Source organism: Poecilia mexicana, unplaced genomic scaffold (genome assembly GCF_051168715.1).
Source record: "Poecilia mexicana isolate PSO_F unplaced genomic scaffold, ASM5116871v1 scaffold_3, whole genome shotgun sequence".
Taxonomy (NCBI): Eukaryota; Metazoa; Chordata; class Actinopteri; order Cyprinodontiformes; family Poeciliidae; genus Poecilia; species Poecilia mexicana.
In genome coordinates, this window is record NW_028263372.1 from 32,443,379 (window position 1) to 32,460,740 (window position 17,362).

At 36.8% G+C, this 17,362-nt stretch overlaps 1 protein-coding gene across 1 annotated transcript; it reads left to right on the forward strand.

Annotated features, from left to right (window-relative positions):
* The first annotated feature begins 20 nt into the window (after positions 1-20).
* Positions 21-16,735, forward strand: ttc17 (tetratricopeptide repeat domain 17). The gene is made up of 25 exons (XM_014970860.2): positions 21-233; positions 1,392-1,481; positions 1,608-1,777; positions 1,872-1,983; positions 2,949-3,080; positions 3,441-3,550; positions 3,644-3,791; positions 4,281-4,420; positions 4,810-4,970; positions 6,616-6,728; positions 7,494-7,646; positions 8,382-8,497; positions 9,441-9,597; positions 9,717-9,788; positions 10,015-10,239; positions 10,848-11,067; positions 12,502-12,621; positions 13,126-13,421; positions 13,540-13,693; positions 13,787-13,907; positions 14,148-14,307; positions 14,588-14,671; positions 15,302-15,421; positions 15,521-15,664; positions 15,755-16,735. Exons 1-25 carry the CDS (start codon positions 63-65, stop codon positions 15,884-15,886), a joined length of 3,621 nt encoding a protein of 1,206 aa, XP_014826346.1. The 5' UTR covers positions 21-62; the 3' UTR covers positions 15,887-16,735.
* The last annotated feature ends 627 nt before the right edge of the window (positions 16,736-17,362 follow it).

The following is a 17,362-nucleotide window of genomic DNA, read 5'->3' on the forward strand; positions in this document are numbered from 1 at the left end:
CACGCGAGCACCATCACGCGGCAGGAGACTGACGTTGCCGCAGAGCAGCAGGAGACAGAAAAATGGCGGACCTCAGGAAAATCTGTCCTGAGTCTTTGCCCTGCCGTGTCAACCATACACAGAAAACGTCGTTCCAGGGGAAGCTTTTCGTCTTTCTTTGTGTACTTATAGTGGATTCCGGAGGAGCCACGACACATTGGGTCGTCACAGAGGATGGGAAAATTCAACAACAAGTATGCCAGTTAGCTTACTGACCCTGCTAACGCTTACGTTATGTGGTTAGCCTAAACAGCTAAGTATTTTTTTCCCCCTATAAATTAGTAATAACGACTTTCTGCATTGCTCTGTAATTGTATTTATTGGAACCTACTAAGACTTACAAGCCCCGGTTTTGTTTTATAGAAAGGGTGTAAATGTTGGTCTAAAGACAAAATGTTTAAGTATCGTGCTTGATGTGTTTAAGTAAGGTAACGTCACTCTGTCAATCGGTTGTGAAAGTCCAGTTCAAGATGATGACCACATCATCGCAAAGTAACATAAGTTCATCTGATAGAAACGGCTAAGGAGCAATTAATTTATGTGAGACATATAGTTCATGTTTTAAGTGACACGCTAATTAATGGGTCTGACAGTACAAGTTATAGCAGTACTGGGGTGAGTTCAAGATGTGTACGAGTGCAATAAAAGTGCTGTTAACCTCATCGAGTAGGTTTGCAGATTTTCTAAATGCTTGTGGATGATAACAAGATAACTCATTTGGACTGGAAAAAAGGGGATCTGCAAGGTTTAAATAGTAAATTCTAGGATCTTTTATTCACTCATTTAACATTTTAAACTTGTTGCAAATGTGAGTTCTTGTAATAGAAAATCTAAATCTAAAGCATTTTTCTTAGCTCTGCGTGTAAGAGGTTAGAATATATGTCAGGTATTTGACTTGTAATAATCGGTTTATTCAGCTAAATAGTCAGTAGCATTTCGTTTTTACTATTAGTATTAGTCACTCAACATTCTGCCTTAGACAAAAAAATAATAATTTTGCCCCTTATATCATATGTCAATTCTGAAATTAGCATAGCAATTATTTTAAGTTTTTTTTTTTTTTTTTTTTTTTTTTGATGGACTCTGGAGTTTCAGATTAAATTCTACTTATCTTTAGATGAATGAAAAACAGTTTTGTTGGACGAGAAGTTTAGCAATAAACACCACCTATTTTGTTTCAAAAAATTAACTCATAGACAGTAAATTATATTCTGGATATGTTTATGAAATTCTCAAAACGGCAAACCACAATAGCAAATCACACAGTTTTTGTGAAAACAGCAGCGGCAGATGCATGTTTAATTTACATTACCTACATCCAAAGATTAATCCACTGTCTCATTCCAATTCAGGTGGACTCTCCTTTGAATCTAAAACATCCTCATGATGTGGTAATCTTCATGAGACAAGAAACTCGTGTAAACTACCTCAAGACTTTGGAGGTGTGTGGGTTTCTCTTTTAATTTTACTGTAGTCAAAGAGTTGACAGTTGGATATTTTAATTCCTTTGCATTTCATTTTGGCTTTACCAATTTTAAGACTTACTTTTGTTTACATTATGTGAGCAGAAGCAGTTAGTAGCACAAAAGATTCACATTGAGGAGAATGAAGACCGAGACACAGGTTTGGAGCAGCGGCACTATAAAGAGGATTCAGATTGTATAATGGCTAAGGTGCCACTTGGTGACCTGGATCTGTATGATGGTACTTATATCTCCTTGGAGAGCAAAGACATAAGGTAAGCTTTAGGAAAATGTCAAAACAAGTAGTTGTGATTTGAGAAGAAATATGACATCTTAAGACATAATCAAATTCTTCTCCTGTCATTGCAGCCCGGATGATTATGTCGATTCACGATCTGCTCTGCCACCAGATCTAGAAAAGCCAGACTGTGCTAAAGTTTTTGAACTACCTTATAGTATCCATGCTTTCCAGCATCTCAGGGTGAGTAGTTGTTTAATTGTTTGATTACACTCAGTAATTTGTAGCATGCATTTATAATCTGAGTAAAAGTATTGGAGAGATACGCTATGCTCTCCATATCTTTGTGCACAACAATTCAATAAGCTTTCAACCTTTCACCTGTTTGTCTTTTTTAGTTACAATAGTCTAACATCTTGCTGTGTCATTCAAAATCACTGAGGATATGAAAGAACAGACAGTCTGACAGAATTATTAAAATTCACAATATGGAATTTTATTCTCAAAATAAACATATGTCTAACAATAACAAAAATAGTCTTTCAGTTTACTTTTTAAGATTTTGCTTCTTATTGATAGGCCTTTCCTTTTTAATAATGCAGTGTGGGAATATTTTAGTTGTAAATCATTTTTGTTACATGTTGTGGTAAAGTATTTTATTTAGTTTTCGCTAAATTAAAAATGTAAGTTGGTAACAACATGCATTATTTTATATGGGTTTAACTGTCGTGTTATCTTTACATATTTTAGTTTTTGTGTAAGGCGTATTCAATGATTTTTGATGAAATTTTTGCAGACATTTATATTCATAGCTGTCTTTGGCATCACTGTGCAATCAGTGCAGCTCTGATTGGGTTGTCAGCTATTTTTATAGTATTTGTAAGGCGCTGAACATAATTGTCTTGCTTCTTTTTGGATCTGTGCGAACAGCAACAGCACAGATGCAGACAGACATTGCTCTCATTATTTTCTTTTTAAAACAGAAGTTAAAGGTTATATTAGAGATAACTGCAGGGAATCATAAATTAAAGCTAACATTTTAAATTTCAGTTTAGTTCCAACAACAGATTATGAACAAGATCCTTAGGGTAATTATTTGTTGTATAATAACTTGAAATAAAGTTTTTTGTTGTTGTTTTTTTTTAAGTGCTGACTGTACAACATGGCACAATTCTGTGTAATCTGTATTTTAATTTGCTTTACCATAGGGGGTACAGGAGAGAGCAAACTTGACCTCCCCACTTCTTTCTAAGGATGATCCCATTTTTAGTTCTTTAACTAAAAAGTTTGGCCGCACTGTTGATGAAGTGGGCCACCGCATTCATCAGAGTTTGCTGAAGGTAAACTTTTCCTGAACAACTTTGCTCCTTAAACTATACTAAAAAAAAGAAAAAAAACAATATTTTGCTGCTTTTATCGAATTGAGTCTGTTTTGAAAAAAACTTATCTGACATGTTTTTGAGATTTATATTTGAGTATATTTTGTGTTCAGCTGAAGTCTGCATGTGACAATGTCTGTACCTTTGAAAGAAATATAAACGCAGCACATACTCTATTTGCATTCTGCATCTTCATCTGCGTGTGAGCCTTAATGGGCGTCTGAGATTCATTGTTCAATGCAGCTTAATGTGCATCACTGCTGTGAGGTAGCATTTTATAGAGCTTTAAAATGGTTTTACGTTACGCTTTTTGTTTTTCAGAATTCATCTTCCTGGGTGTTGTATAACATGGCATCCTTTTACTGGCGTATGAAAAATGAACCTCAGAGGGCAGTGGACTGTGTAGTGCGTGCTTTGCATTTCTCTCCAAGGTAATAACTGGTGGGCCAAAAGGCCTTTGCACTACTAGATTGTGTTCTGTGAGTATGCTCACAGGTGTATCAATGTGCGTTTTGTTCTTACAGACAGCACAAGGATATAGCGCTGATAAACATGGCCAACATCCTGCACCGGGCCCATTTCTCAGCTGATGCTGCTATTCTTGCCCACGCTGCCCTAGACCTTACCTCAGATCTCTTTACCAGTCATTACACATTGGGCAACATTTACGCTGTAAGTAAAAGTGAAACCTGTCAGCTTCACTGAAAGTTCTTATGTCTACTTCAAAGAGTAGTCATATGCAAAGGATCTTAAGTGCATACACTTTTAAGCTCTGCTTTTTTGCCTCTGTGTGTTGGGAATACCTTAAAAAAGACAATATATTCCTAAACTAAGTGCCTATAAACACAGTTGGAATTGAGGACATTTATTTTTCAGAAATTACTTTTTATAGAAAACAGATTTGTACATTAAATTAAAAACTGTTTCACCACAATGTGAACTGAATTCCCAATGCATTGTGTACATATTTATACTCTGCTGTCTGGATATCTACATTAAAAAAAAAAAATATATATATATATATATATATATATATATATATATATATATATATATATATATATATATATATATATATATATATATATATATATATATATATGTTTGAGCTGCGCTGCATTCATAGTCTTGATTTATACTCTTCTGTTGCTGTTTCACCAGATGCTTGGGGAATACAACCACTCAGTGTTGTGCTATGAGCAGGCACTGCAGGCCCAGCCAGGCTTTGAGCAGGCCCTGAGGAGGAAACACGCTGTGCTCTGTCAGCAAAAGCTGGAGCAACGCCTAGAAGCTCAACACAGGTAGGCCAATGCTTGTGCGGAACTCTTGCAGGTTTTTTGTTCCTTTTTTTCATGCAACCTACATTTCCTACACAAAATGACAGTTCAAACTGGGTGCATTGCAAAATTAAGCCATAATCTTCTGTTTCATCAAATTGTTTGGTATGTGCTTGCAAAGCATTTTTGTTATTTCTTATTCCTTTCCAGACCAATAACTGTAAAAAATAATACTGTCAAAAGTGACAGTGTGCTGAATGTATATTTACGTTCATTGCAAAATCAGTTGCATGTTGATAACAAGCAGAAATACTTGGAGTTGAGAAATGCCTAGATTTGCCAAACTGTGAGTTGTTTGTTCATATTTCCTGATAACTATTCTATATTTTTCATCTTCGCTTGTGTGGTTGCAGATCCCTGCAGAGGACTCTGAATGAGCTGAAGGAGTACCAGAAGCAACATGACCACTACCTCCGCCAACAGGAGGCGCTAGAAAAACACAAGCTGCTGCAAGAGGAGCAGATTCTGCGCAATATTATCCATGAAACCCAAATGGCCAAGGAAGCTCAGCTTGGTGAGATGCAATTCCTATTAGCTAAACTAGACCATGAAAGAGTTGAGAAAAATAATATTTAAAAAAGCTAGGGCTGAAACGATTCCTCGAATGATTCGAGTACCTCGATTACTAAAATTCCTCGAGGAAAATTTACCTGCCTCGAAGCTTCGTTAATTTATGTTTTATTAGTTAGCGCACCGTGTTCCGGCCGGGACTTCATTTGCGTTGCGCGGAGCTCTCACTTCCGCCTCTGAGTTGTTGACAAAAGCTAAGTCTCAGCGGCATAAAGTCCAATCTTCAAGATTGGCCCGTGGAGATTTTATTGATTGATGATAATGCCCGACTTTTTATCGTTTTTGGGGAACCAATAAGCATCCTTAAAATGACTGGGGGAATGCCTGGAGTACGGCAGGATTTCTCCTCCGGGGCTGCTGGTTGAAAGCGAACGGCGGGAAGAGCGCTGAGGTGAGCGGATAGCCTGAACAGGGCGGGCGGCTGAGTAGCTGATGCTTACCGTGTAAATGTAGCTTTACCGACGAACCGCACAATACATTTCATATCCCGGTCTGAAGAAACGGGTGGCGGAGCGCATCGTACATGGCTGGTAGATGAGTTTCTGAGTGTGACCAATGAAGGTGTCGTAAATATCCCGTATTGCTTCCCCCCGTGTTCGTCCCCCGGTCTAACGGTTCGTCAGTCCGCTGGTCTATTTCCTCCCCTCCATCCATCTTACGTTCGTTCATTCGCCCTCTCCTCCCACTCCAGGCGGCATTTCCCGTATTTTCAAACCCAAAGCGTGACAGGTTAGGTGGCAAGGTGAGTTTAATTAATCTATTAAACTCACTGAAGATGAATATATAAACTAAAAGCTGGATTGTAGACATTTTTATAAGCATATTTGTGAGCCTGCCTCTTTGTTATTAAATTCAATATAATTTCAGATTTTTCTATAACTTTTCTTCTGGTTAACTTAGAAAGTGAGATATTATTGTTACAGGTTAGTTTTCTAAACTACAAAAAAGCAACTGTTAGGGATGCTCAAATATGAAAAATTAGACTGATATTGATATCTGATAGTAAGTATTATGCCAGATTTACCAATATTTCATTTTATATATTTTTTTTATCCGATTACTCGATTAATCGTAAGAATAATCGATAGATTACTCGATTACTAAAATATTCGTTTACAACAGCCCTAAAAAAAACTACAATGTGTGCTTTCACTTTTTGAAGTTCCAACACAGTTCCACTATGTTGGAAATTAATGTACAACTTCAACATATTGGAAGTTGTACATTGTATATTAGGACAGCAGAGATAAACTGGGACTGCATAAATTTAAAGAAACGTTTGATGTGGAATGTGTGTAAGGATGTCACTCTTGTGAAGAACTATAATTGCAGCTTTTTTTTTTTTTTTTTACAGCACTTGTCAGCAATTTCAGCAAGGCATTTTACTATCAGACATACCTTAGTAGTTTAACTATGAACCACACCCTCTCTTGAAATTGATTCCAACTACAATACACATTTTTCTGTTTTGAAACAGAACTATTCATATAATCATAATGTCATTGTTTACTTGCATAATAAGCTGTAAGACACAAATGATGCCACAGTGTTGAGCACCATATGTTTTGTTTTGTTTTGTTTTGTTTTAGGAAATCATCAGATGTGCCCACTAGGTCAGCAGCAACGCCGCCTGTACTGCCCCTTCGATCTCCCTGTGCGGTATCACCGGGGTGATCTTTTCGAACATGTCCACCATGTCCAAGTGAGTTTTGGGATAGAAAAGAAGTAGAACATGAAGTGTAAGTCAAAAGTGTAGACACAAGCAGGTACTCTTATTCTTCATTGTTATAAGGGTATTTTTTTTTTTTTTTATGGTACTTGTGAATATCATGCAAGCAAATTATCATACCTAGTAGTAGAGTTTTCATTATGGCAATAACCATAAAAGTGTTTGAAGTGAAAAAGCACTCCCTCCCCGCCTCGATAAAGACAAGCCAAAAAGCCAAGAATATTCCAGGAACTGATTTGGGTGTGGAGGTGAGAAAGTTTCCACCCCTAATTTTCTCTACTGCAAAGATATGTCTATTATCATTACATATGTTATTACCATTCTTATAAAACCTCCCAGATTCCCAAATGTGAAGCTACATTCACCTTGCTTTTTAGGGAAAATGCAGACCTTGAATGAATGTTTACATGGTAAAAAAAAAAGAAGAAGAATCAAAGATTGTCAAAAGCTATTCAGTCTATTTTTTTAGGCTACAGCAGTGTTTAATATATTTGATCAAAAACTACATTAATCCAAGATACCTTTATTTGGATAATGGATGTATCTAGAAAATATTGATTTCTATTTTGAGACATTTAACTTTTTACAGTTATTATATTTAACTGAAATAAGAGTAATGTAGTACTTCACTATGAGACCCTAAAGAGATATTTGAGGACAAATTTAACAACACAGTTAATAAAAAATTGACACATCAGCTAGCTGAATCTAAAGTTCTTTCTCTGTGTTGGTTTACAGTTTGGAGAGGCGTTGTCTGTAGCATCCAGTGTGGCGCTTGTATCAGAACGCAGCTCCAACCAGACAGCTTCCAGCCCCCAGCTCCGTCCCACTGTATCTGGTGATCAGGACCCTGCTGCAGCCCTCTGGGGTGGCCATCAGGAGTACACACAGGCAAGAAGAACACTGACACTTTATTTGTACTTGTTCTACACAGACTTTTAAAATAAGCAGAAATATCTTCTTTATAGCATTGGTTTGAAAACAAGGGCTAATTTTGTAGCGGACTGTATTATGTGGTTGTTAAAATGTAGTTTTGGGTCTGTGACGACGCCTAAGTTTTTTGCATGTGTGTGGTCTTTAAACTAAGTACTAAGCTAAAACCTAAAGTGGGTACTTGTAGGTACCTACACTCTCAGTGTCTCAGAAATGTAAATGTATGTTCTAGTACCACTTAAGTTGAGTAAAGAATAGTATAAAAATATTGAATAAAAGTGGCATGAGAATGGAGCCTTGAGGAACCCCATTAGCAGGATGAAAGAAACATCTGCACTGTTGTTCCACAAAACCTTGTGATCATTTTATATGTTTTAAAGATGTGGATACAAATAAACTAGAAAGATCACAGATTTCAACTGCTCTTTTTTATCGAATCAGTTTTCTGTTCATTTTTTTGTGAATCAGCTAAATATAATACATTGTTTGACTCATCATTCTAATATTTGACAGATTTTGGTTTGCTGATCTAAACAGTAGATTTGTTTAATTTTGTAGCCAGAACAGTAAATTATGTTAGAAGTTTTTTTTTTTTATGGTCTTTCTTTTTTCTTTTTTTTTTCTTTTTTTTTTTTTTTTTACAAAAGCCTTTGCTTCTGATGAGGAATGATTGAAAATGTGGTTTTGTTTTAGGACACACAGAGGACATTGTGGCCTCAGAGGTCAGACTGTGCCCATCAGTTCCCAAGTATACCACCTGCCCATCTGCTACCAACCTACTTCCTCTCACCTGAAGCCCAGGGCCTGGGGTTAGTTCACATTATTTGATTGACTTTTGATAAATATCCTTTAACCAAGAATCTAAATTAACAGTTGGAAAGTTAATCTGTTACCTAAAGATATTTGTGTCTATTTCAAATGATTCTAAATGTAATTATGTTTAGGTCCAGATCTGATAGAGGCTAATCCAAGTGTGAATTTTCATACTTTCTATGGTTTTCTTTCATAATTTGAATCCAATAAAACCTTATTTGGTGATTTATACATATATACATCACAGAGTAAACCTTGTACTAAGACCGAAGCAACTACAGTATGCTGAGTTTTCTTCACGCATTGTGTGTCTGTGGATGATTTTGCAACTTTGTTTTTGTTTGTTTTCTGCAGAACTTTCATGTGACCTATTATCTTAGCCAGATTTGGCTAGTTTCAAAGTCTCATCAGCGGTTTTGTCTGTTTGATGCATCTTCAAATTAGACCGTGATTCTGAAAAATATCTTTGCTGTGATTGTTTAAAAATTAAGACCTTGCTAGACCAGTCAGAATTAATTAAGTTGTCACTATGCAAAACTGCCTCCGGGGACTTCTGTTATCAGCTGTTCCTGTTTGAGATACACCAAAGATACTCTGCACTGAGATGGAGAAATATAACTGACAACAAGCAGTTATATGTTTATAAATAGGGATGCACAATGTTACTAAATATCTTTAGTAAATATCATTTGCAATATATTCCCATTTTCATTTTTTTAGTCATCTGTGCTGACGTCACTCTGTGATGACATGTTGGGCAATGTCATTTAGTTCTGTACCCATTTCCTAATTGCTCATAGATTGATCTCACGTTGGCAGGTTCTCTGGTTTCTTGAGAAACTACAGACCAAACAACAACAAAAAAATAATAATTTTAGTGCTACATTGGCTGCACATTGAAAACATTTCATAAAACACAATCAAATTATTTCTTTTCAGCCCAGTGGCAACTCTCCTGTATAGCAGCGCTGGCCCCATTTCAGTAGACAGTCCACCAGACTGTAGTCCTGTCCCTCAACCGTATCCAGCTTTCCTCCCCGCCTCATTAGATTGGCCCCTGGAAGAAAAGGAGCTGCCAGATTCCTTTGCATCTGAGGTATCAGTTTGTTCATTGATTTAATAATATACGGCTGTGTTGGTTAAGTGTTGGGTTGTTTTATTTCTTTTCTCTTTTCAAAATAAAGTTAAATGATATAAACACGTCTTTGTTTACAGATGCTACATTTACGCAGTGGAGGATTTACACTGGAGCAAGTTGGCGACAGAATAGCACAAGCTACAAAAGAAGTAAAAATTTAACAATATAAAACACTTTATTCATCTTTAACATCAAAAATTGAATCTACACAATGTTCAGCCACCGTTCAGACACTTAAGTTTTTGTTTGGTTGATAAAAGGCATCTGCCACCTCTCACATGTGCTTACATATCACATTCTCACACTTCAATTTAAATTTATTCTGCATTTTACTAAGTCTTCCTATTAAGAGCTAACAGGCATTTGTTTGTTTAGGCCACTATTCCCCACTGGCTGGTCAACAATGAGGCAGCTCTATTTTGGCAGGCCAAAGGCAACGGCAGTCGTGCCTTGCAGTGCCTGCGTCAAGTGTTGAACTCTGCTCCGCCTTCGCACCATCACTTGGCCCTCACCAATGCTGCTAACCTGCTGCTGCACTACGGTTTGACCCCCCATGCACAAATGCTGCTGGACCATGTGTTGACACTCAATACATCTGAGGTAAATGAAAGTTGGTTTATAAAGCAGTAAGCATTTTAAAACTGCATATTCAAGAAATTTCTTGAAAAGAAAAACTGGTTTGAGATGAGTTTGTATCTTCAGAAATTGTGATTGTGAATATGAATAAATAAGGCTTAGACATCCAGGGTGTGAGTGAGACATGATAAATTTTAGCAATAGTTTTTGGTAAAACCCAACCCTTTCTTATTTGTTTTTCAAGATTGTTTGAGTAGGTCTCAAACAATCTAGAATAAGTGTTTCATAAATACATCCGGTTCTAACTCAGATATTGCAGTTTTTATACTTGTTTAATGTAAGTTAGTTCAAAAGCCAAAAACCCAAAAATTTTGGGTGGGGTTGTTTTTCCATCAGCTGCACTTGATGCATTCAGGTAAACATGGTGCACTCAAAGAGCAGTGTGCCTTGAAAGCTAATAGAGATGTCACTTTAAACACTGCAATTTGTGAACAAGGATGTTTAGACTGTTGTATACCTTGTTTTATCTATCAGTGTCAGATACACAGATGTCTGTTTAATCTCAGTGTCAAGATTCGCAAGTTACACCTGAGGTAATTTTCTCTCTGTCTCGTTTTGTTTTCCTCGCTCAGCCTCACGCCCTGCTCAGCTTGGTGAATGTGCATTTGGCCCAGAGCAATGTGACAGGTGCTCTGGCCTTATTTCGCCACATTCTGGAGACAACCCTGTCCTCGTCGTCTTCCTTCTCATCCATTGCTGCCTGCGAGCAATGTCGCACCAGCCTGCCTTTACTACGCTGTCTTCAGTTCTACCCTTCGCTTTACAATCTTTCCCACCGACAACCTTGTTCACGTAAGTAACCTAAACAGAGAAAGGAATTTTTTTCCTCAAAATACATATATATATAAAAAAATAAAAATAAACCTTTCACTAGTGGAGTACAATAAAAATAATGAATCATATTTTAATGAAACAAATTATTTGAGTCCGTACGCAAAGGTTTACATTTAAATAGATTTTGGTTGATGACTAGGAGAGGTACATGATTTATATGACGATGTACTCTAATTTCTTTCATACTGTAGTTTATCCAACTTAACCAATCTAGATGCAGTTATATTCAAAATGTCTCGCCTCAAGCAAACAAGCAGCTTTACATTTTTCTCTTTTAAGTCACACAACTGTGAGTAAAGTTTTTTAAATTCAGGGCTTTCAGTCAAAGCATTAAACACACCAGAGTGGAGCTGCTTTTTTCCCATGTATTTTTTCAGTTTGAATTGAAATCCATCAGCCTTAGGGATGAGCTCTTAAATTGTAAACCATTACTAAGAGTTACCAATCAGAATAGAATAAGTTGCTCTTCTTTTTGATAAACGCTAACATTTTACTTGTACCACAAGGTGGCATCATAAGCCACCAAGTGGACTGCTAACTGCCACTGTCTTTTTCATTGCATCTGCAACTGGTACTACACTGAAATATATTAGATGAACAGTTAAATAATACATTTATATTGCAGAATAAGTTGGTGACAATAGACTTTTGAACTCAGAGGAAAAAAAGGTTAATTGGGAAATTTCCCAGATTTAAAAAAATCTAAATCAGCTTTCTGCTGGACAGAGGAAGTAAAAGGAGTCTGAGTGATATGTGTTTTCATGTTGTCCCCTCTGAGGGCCTTTATAGCTGCTGTAAAAAATGCTGTGATGTATGATGTGTTCTTTATTTGAACAGAAACCACGTGTTTTCTTTTTTCAGTGCAGCTGAGGAGAAAAGTACTTTGAAGTGGAGAAATTCTGCTTCTCAATAATTTAAGCAGCTGAAAATAGCTAATGGTAACTTTAGATATGACTATATTTTACTCTCTAAAGCTAAATATTGTTGCAGTAAAACATACTTGGGTACTTGAGCAGCTCTAACCAAACTCCTCTTTTATTGGTAAAGTTTACAGAGGTGGCTCCTTGGTGCTTTAACAGAAATGTGTCTGCTTATGTTTGCTCAAACTCTTTAAAATTAAGGAATCTTTTATTCAACAGCTTAACTTCTAATATGTATACGAATGGAGCTCGTTTTCAAATGCAATATGGAGCCACGAAGGAAGTGGAACAAAAGCGCCAATTTCTGTGCTGTAAAAAACTAGGGAAGTAAAAAGTGAAAGTCAACAGAGTACAGAAGATTAATAAACAATAACATGTCGGATTCTATTGATATGTTTTAAAAACTACTAATGTGGACATAATGAAAGTAGTAATGCTTCGAATACTAATTGAAGTTTTTTCGGTGATCCAGAAGATGGAACCTGCGTGACTGAGGAAGACTTTGGCATACAGCTGGAGGAATGGGAGGACAGTGAGGAGAAGCAGGACGCAACTGCAAGTTCTGCCATTGAAGACATGTTGCTCTTTGAGAGTAAGATCAGAACTTTATTTGATCTGTTATTAAAACTGACATACAGTTAGGGAAAGGGGTTATCCCACAATTAAAATTAAAGTTAGTTTTAAAATTCAGAGCTTTGCAAGAGTATTTAAACCATTTTCCTCCACATTTTGATACATTACAACCCTGAGTATAATCCCATTCCTCTCAATTCAACTGTATATCAACTGTAATATTGGGTTGATATTACAGTCAAACCCAATTTGACTACAGTCCAGATAAGTATTTAAGAAGAAACAAGCACACAACATTACGTTATACACAATAAATAAATAGGTTATGCTTTCCTAATTCCCAGAACTGAAACTGTTTTATTTAGTTTAGCTCATAAAGATTCTTTTGTAGTATCATTATGATAGTACATAATGATACTACAATACGATCAAATCGTCAACTGCAGATGACGATTTGATCCTGATTAGGTTTTTTTTTGTTTGTTTGTTTTCAACACTTTTCTTCTTTTTTTCAATCTTTCAGATGTGATCCTAGACAGTAATGGCTCAGGCGAGGCGACGACACAGCAGCAGGCTTCTCCCTCCTCCACAGGAACTGCCAAAATGTCGTCATCCTTTGGAGACGGAGGAGTGGAAAAAGAGGAGGAATGGCAGCTGAAGGAGGACCTGATGGGAGCATTTGAGGGAGCCCTTGATGTGGGAGGGAAACGCGGAGACCTGCAAGGCATCAGAGTGCTGAAGAACGACCGCGTCATGGGGGCCCGAGCAGGAAGTGGACCGTGTTTTGGAAACTGTGAGGATGATGATGGAGCAGAGTGGGTAAGAGAGAAAAACTGAGCTTTTGTTCTAAATTATTAAAAGTAAGTTGGAGAATGTGAATAAAGTTAAGTAGGTTAGCTTGAATGTTTTTTTATTGGTTTTTGTTGCGTGTTCTTAGATCACCTTCCAGGTAAAACGGGTCCGTAAATCAAAGGCAGATGGGTCAGAAAGTGCCTCCATGACTGATGACAGTCAAAACGAGGAGTCGATACCTGGAGGGAGCTCTGTACTGGAAATCAGTGGTCCAACTATTCCATCTCCTGGTCCTTCGGGTAGCAAAAACACCTGCGTTTTATATGCCTACTAAGGCAGAAACGTGGGGAAAAATGGTACTTGATAAGGATCTTTTTATGCTTTTTGATCAGGTCGCTGGAGAGACTATACAAGTCTTGGCTGGCCTGGACCAGAGGAGTGCCAGCGCACTCGGAGGGTTGACCTCACTACTGTAGCTAGTACATGGCTGGCTGTTTCTGCCAAGAATATTGAGTAAGTCTGTCATCATAATAAAGTAGTTGGAATATATTTTCCTATGTATTTATTTAGGCATATTGTGAATTTGTAATAGTAGTCGCCTTAGGGAGAAATATAGACAAAGTTAGCCATAGTTTTTATTCCTGGGAAAGAAATCAGCAAAATAGCATGATGTCTGTTTGTCATGTTAAATTAGAAGCATTTAAAACAGGTGTTTAATCCATCATTTTGTATCTCATCACCACTTTTATGTAGCATCACAGAGCACATAGACTTTGCCACCCCACTCCAAGAGCCTGCAGCTGAACCTTTATGCAATGCCAACCTAGCTGCCAGTATGCACACCCTTGACCACCTGGCAGGTGTAGCCAACCGTGCCTCCATCCACTACACAGGGGAAGCCCAGCTGCGAGAGGTACAGAGGCTGAGGCCAATGATTATACAAACTAATGAACAAAACAATTCCAGCTGTATGTGTGAGATTGAAATGAAGGCAGTGTTTCAGTTAACATTAAAGAAAACCGAATAAACCGAATCACTGACTAAAGTGGTTAGAAATGTTACTATTCTTATTTAAACGCATTTTGTTTCACACATGCAGTTTGATAAATTACAGATTATGTAATTAATCAAATACCCAAGTATCAGATTCTGTTTTTAGTCTCACTGGGGTCTTTTTTTTGTCACTTCTGAAGGTTCTGCAGAACCTTGGGAAAGATAAGTTTCCTCCCCAGTCGTTTGAGCAGGTGGGAACTCGCATTGCTAAAGTCTTGGAGAAGGTAAGTCCACTGAAGTGATCCAGGAGAATTTAGGAGTAATATTTACTTATGACCAGTAATTTGTTTTTTTCTGATATTTTTTTCCTACACCGTTTGGATGGAACTGTAAATACAGAATATCTTAAACAAAAAAAACATGTATATATGTATATATATATGTGTGTGTGTGTATATATATATATATATATATATATATATATATATATATATATATATATATATATAGAGAGAGAGAGAGAGAGAGAGAATTGAGTTTTAAATTGAACATTGATAATTGTCAAGTACTTGAGAGCTATGCATTTATATTTACTGATAGTTATTTTTGTCTTATGGAGGGAATGAGTAAAAATGTCTTCAGATATTCTAACATCAAAGCCAAGTTTTCTCTATTGACCAAAGGAAGAACCTCAAGAGATTGAAGACCTGGTGGTTTTATGTCTTGGAGTCAGTTCTGCTAAATGTCTTTGTTTTATTTTACAATTTCAAACATAAATCATGCAAGTTTTCTTTTCTGTTTGAGTTGTGTTGAGAAGGAGAAACATGAACAGGTCTGCAACAAGTGAACAGGTAACTAAAATGGTATTAACTTTTCAAACTCAATTAATTTTGCATTTTTTTTCCGCCAATCAGAATCAGACATCTTGGGTGTTGTCCAGCATGGCTGCACTGTACTGGAGAGTGAAAGGTCAAGGCAAGAGAGCCATCGACTGCCTGCGGCAAGCCCTTAACTATGCCCCTCATCACATGAAGGCAAGATAGACACAATTATTTAGTCTACTTATAGCAAGTAATAAATCCATAAATAAAATATATTTATGGTGCTTTTTCTGCTCTTGAATTATGGAACAGGATGTACCACTTATCAGCTTGGCCAACATCTTTCAAAACGCTAGGTTGTGGGAGGATGCCCTCACAGTCGCTCGCATGGCTGTCGAGATTGCACCGCACTTTGTCGTGAACCACTTTACCCTTGCCAATGTCTATATTGCAATGGTAACAACACTAAATTGTTGGTTCTGATGTCGTTTTTTCTGGTATTGTACTGTAACAGCATCTTAAATCTTTTTTTCTTCTTCATTACAGGAGGAGTTTGAGAAAGCAATGCACTGGTATGAATCCACTTTGAAGCTGCAGCCAGAGTTCGCCCCTGCCAAAGATCGACTGAGAACCATTCAGTGTTATCTGCTCACCAAGAGGGAGCGTCGCCAGCCCTAAACCACTCAACCTGACCTACCCAGTGACCATAAACACATCACACACATGCACACATTCAGACATCCTCTACCACAGAACTATTTGAATAAAATGAAAACATAGGGAAGTTGAAAGTTAACAGTCCTAATTTCGTGTATTTCAGGCCCCTTTCCTTCATTGGTGGTCGAACACGGTTGTGTTAATTAGGTTGAAATGTAGATAATTTAGCCCCACAACTGCAAGACTGTTGCTATTTAACAATCAAAACTTTGTGATGCTCATATCATGTTTTTTTTTTTTCCTGTTTGCTTAACTTTAAAAATATGTGGGGGTCAAAGTAAGTTATACTTTTAAAGTCCGACTACTTCTGATGTAACTTTTAATTCAACCTGGGCCAACCAGAACACGTTATTATTATTCTTCTTGAAGACATTTTTAAAATAAAAAATAACTTTTTGCTCCACTCTTTTCAAGAATAATGACATATAATCTCCCAAAGGTGGTGCCAGTTTTAAATTCTAAATGAAAAGGCTGTATTACAGTATTTTGCAAGAAATCTTTTGCTGAGATGATAGGGGAATGTGCTTCTCAACTCAGAAGTTAAACGAGTTTTAATTGAGCGATAATGCCCTCTCTGTGCTTCTTTCAATGAATGGGAATTCTCGGTTTATGCACTTTTTCTTTTTATCATTCCTATTTATATGGGACCTACAAACTGACTTTGCTACAAGCTAATTTAAATATGAAAGAGTGAAAATGACATGCTGTTTCATTTGCTTCTCAACATGTGGAAATTACATGGCAAAAAAGGATTTATCATTGACAGTCTATTAAAAACAAATCTGTATTAAATGTACAGTTTTAAAGGCAGCTTGTGGATTTCCTTTTATTTCTTGGTGTGCCGTATGCATGTCGTTAGGAAGTGAAAACTTTGGTTGTATTCTTCCTAGTTTAGCATAAGGTATACACAACATTTGTGCTGCTGCTATGTAAAAAATCCTGGTTTAAACTCTCATCCAAAACAAGTCACTCTGGCCTAGTGGTGGCACTGCTGGACCTTTTCTAGCCAGACATCATTTGTCAGCTCCTACATCATCTCCCTCTCAGTACGACAACATCACTTTCATTTTATTTCATCTTAACGCTTTTATTTAACAATATCTTTTAGATACTGTTAAAATATGTCTTCAAAGGACAAGGACAAAATTACTGTGCATTATATATGTTATATAAATACACTTGAGTGAAGCACTTTTTTAGGGCATACAGATTTAGATTTTCATTCTTGCAATAAATATATAAATTCAGAAAGTGAGACCATTAAAACTTCATCAACCAGGAAATTCATCATATCCTGGTTGAAGAAAACCTTGTACTGGGAAGAAATATTTTCTAAGATTAGTCATTTTTTGATGGATTTCTTTTCCTGAAGCATATAGATTTTGTTATTATTTCATGAGGTAAGTCATTTTGTATGCCTTTAATTTCCTTAAGTTG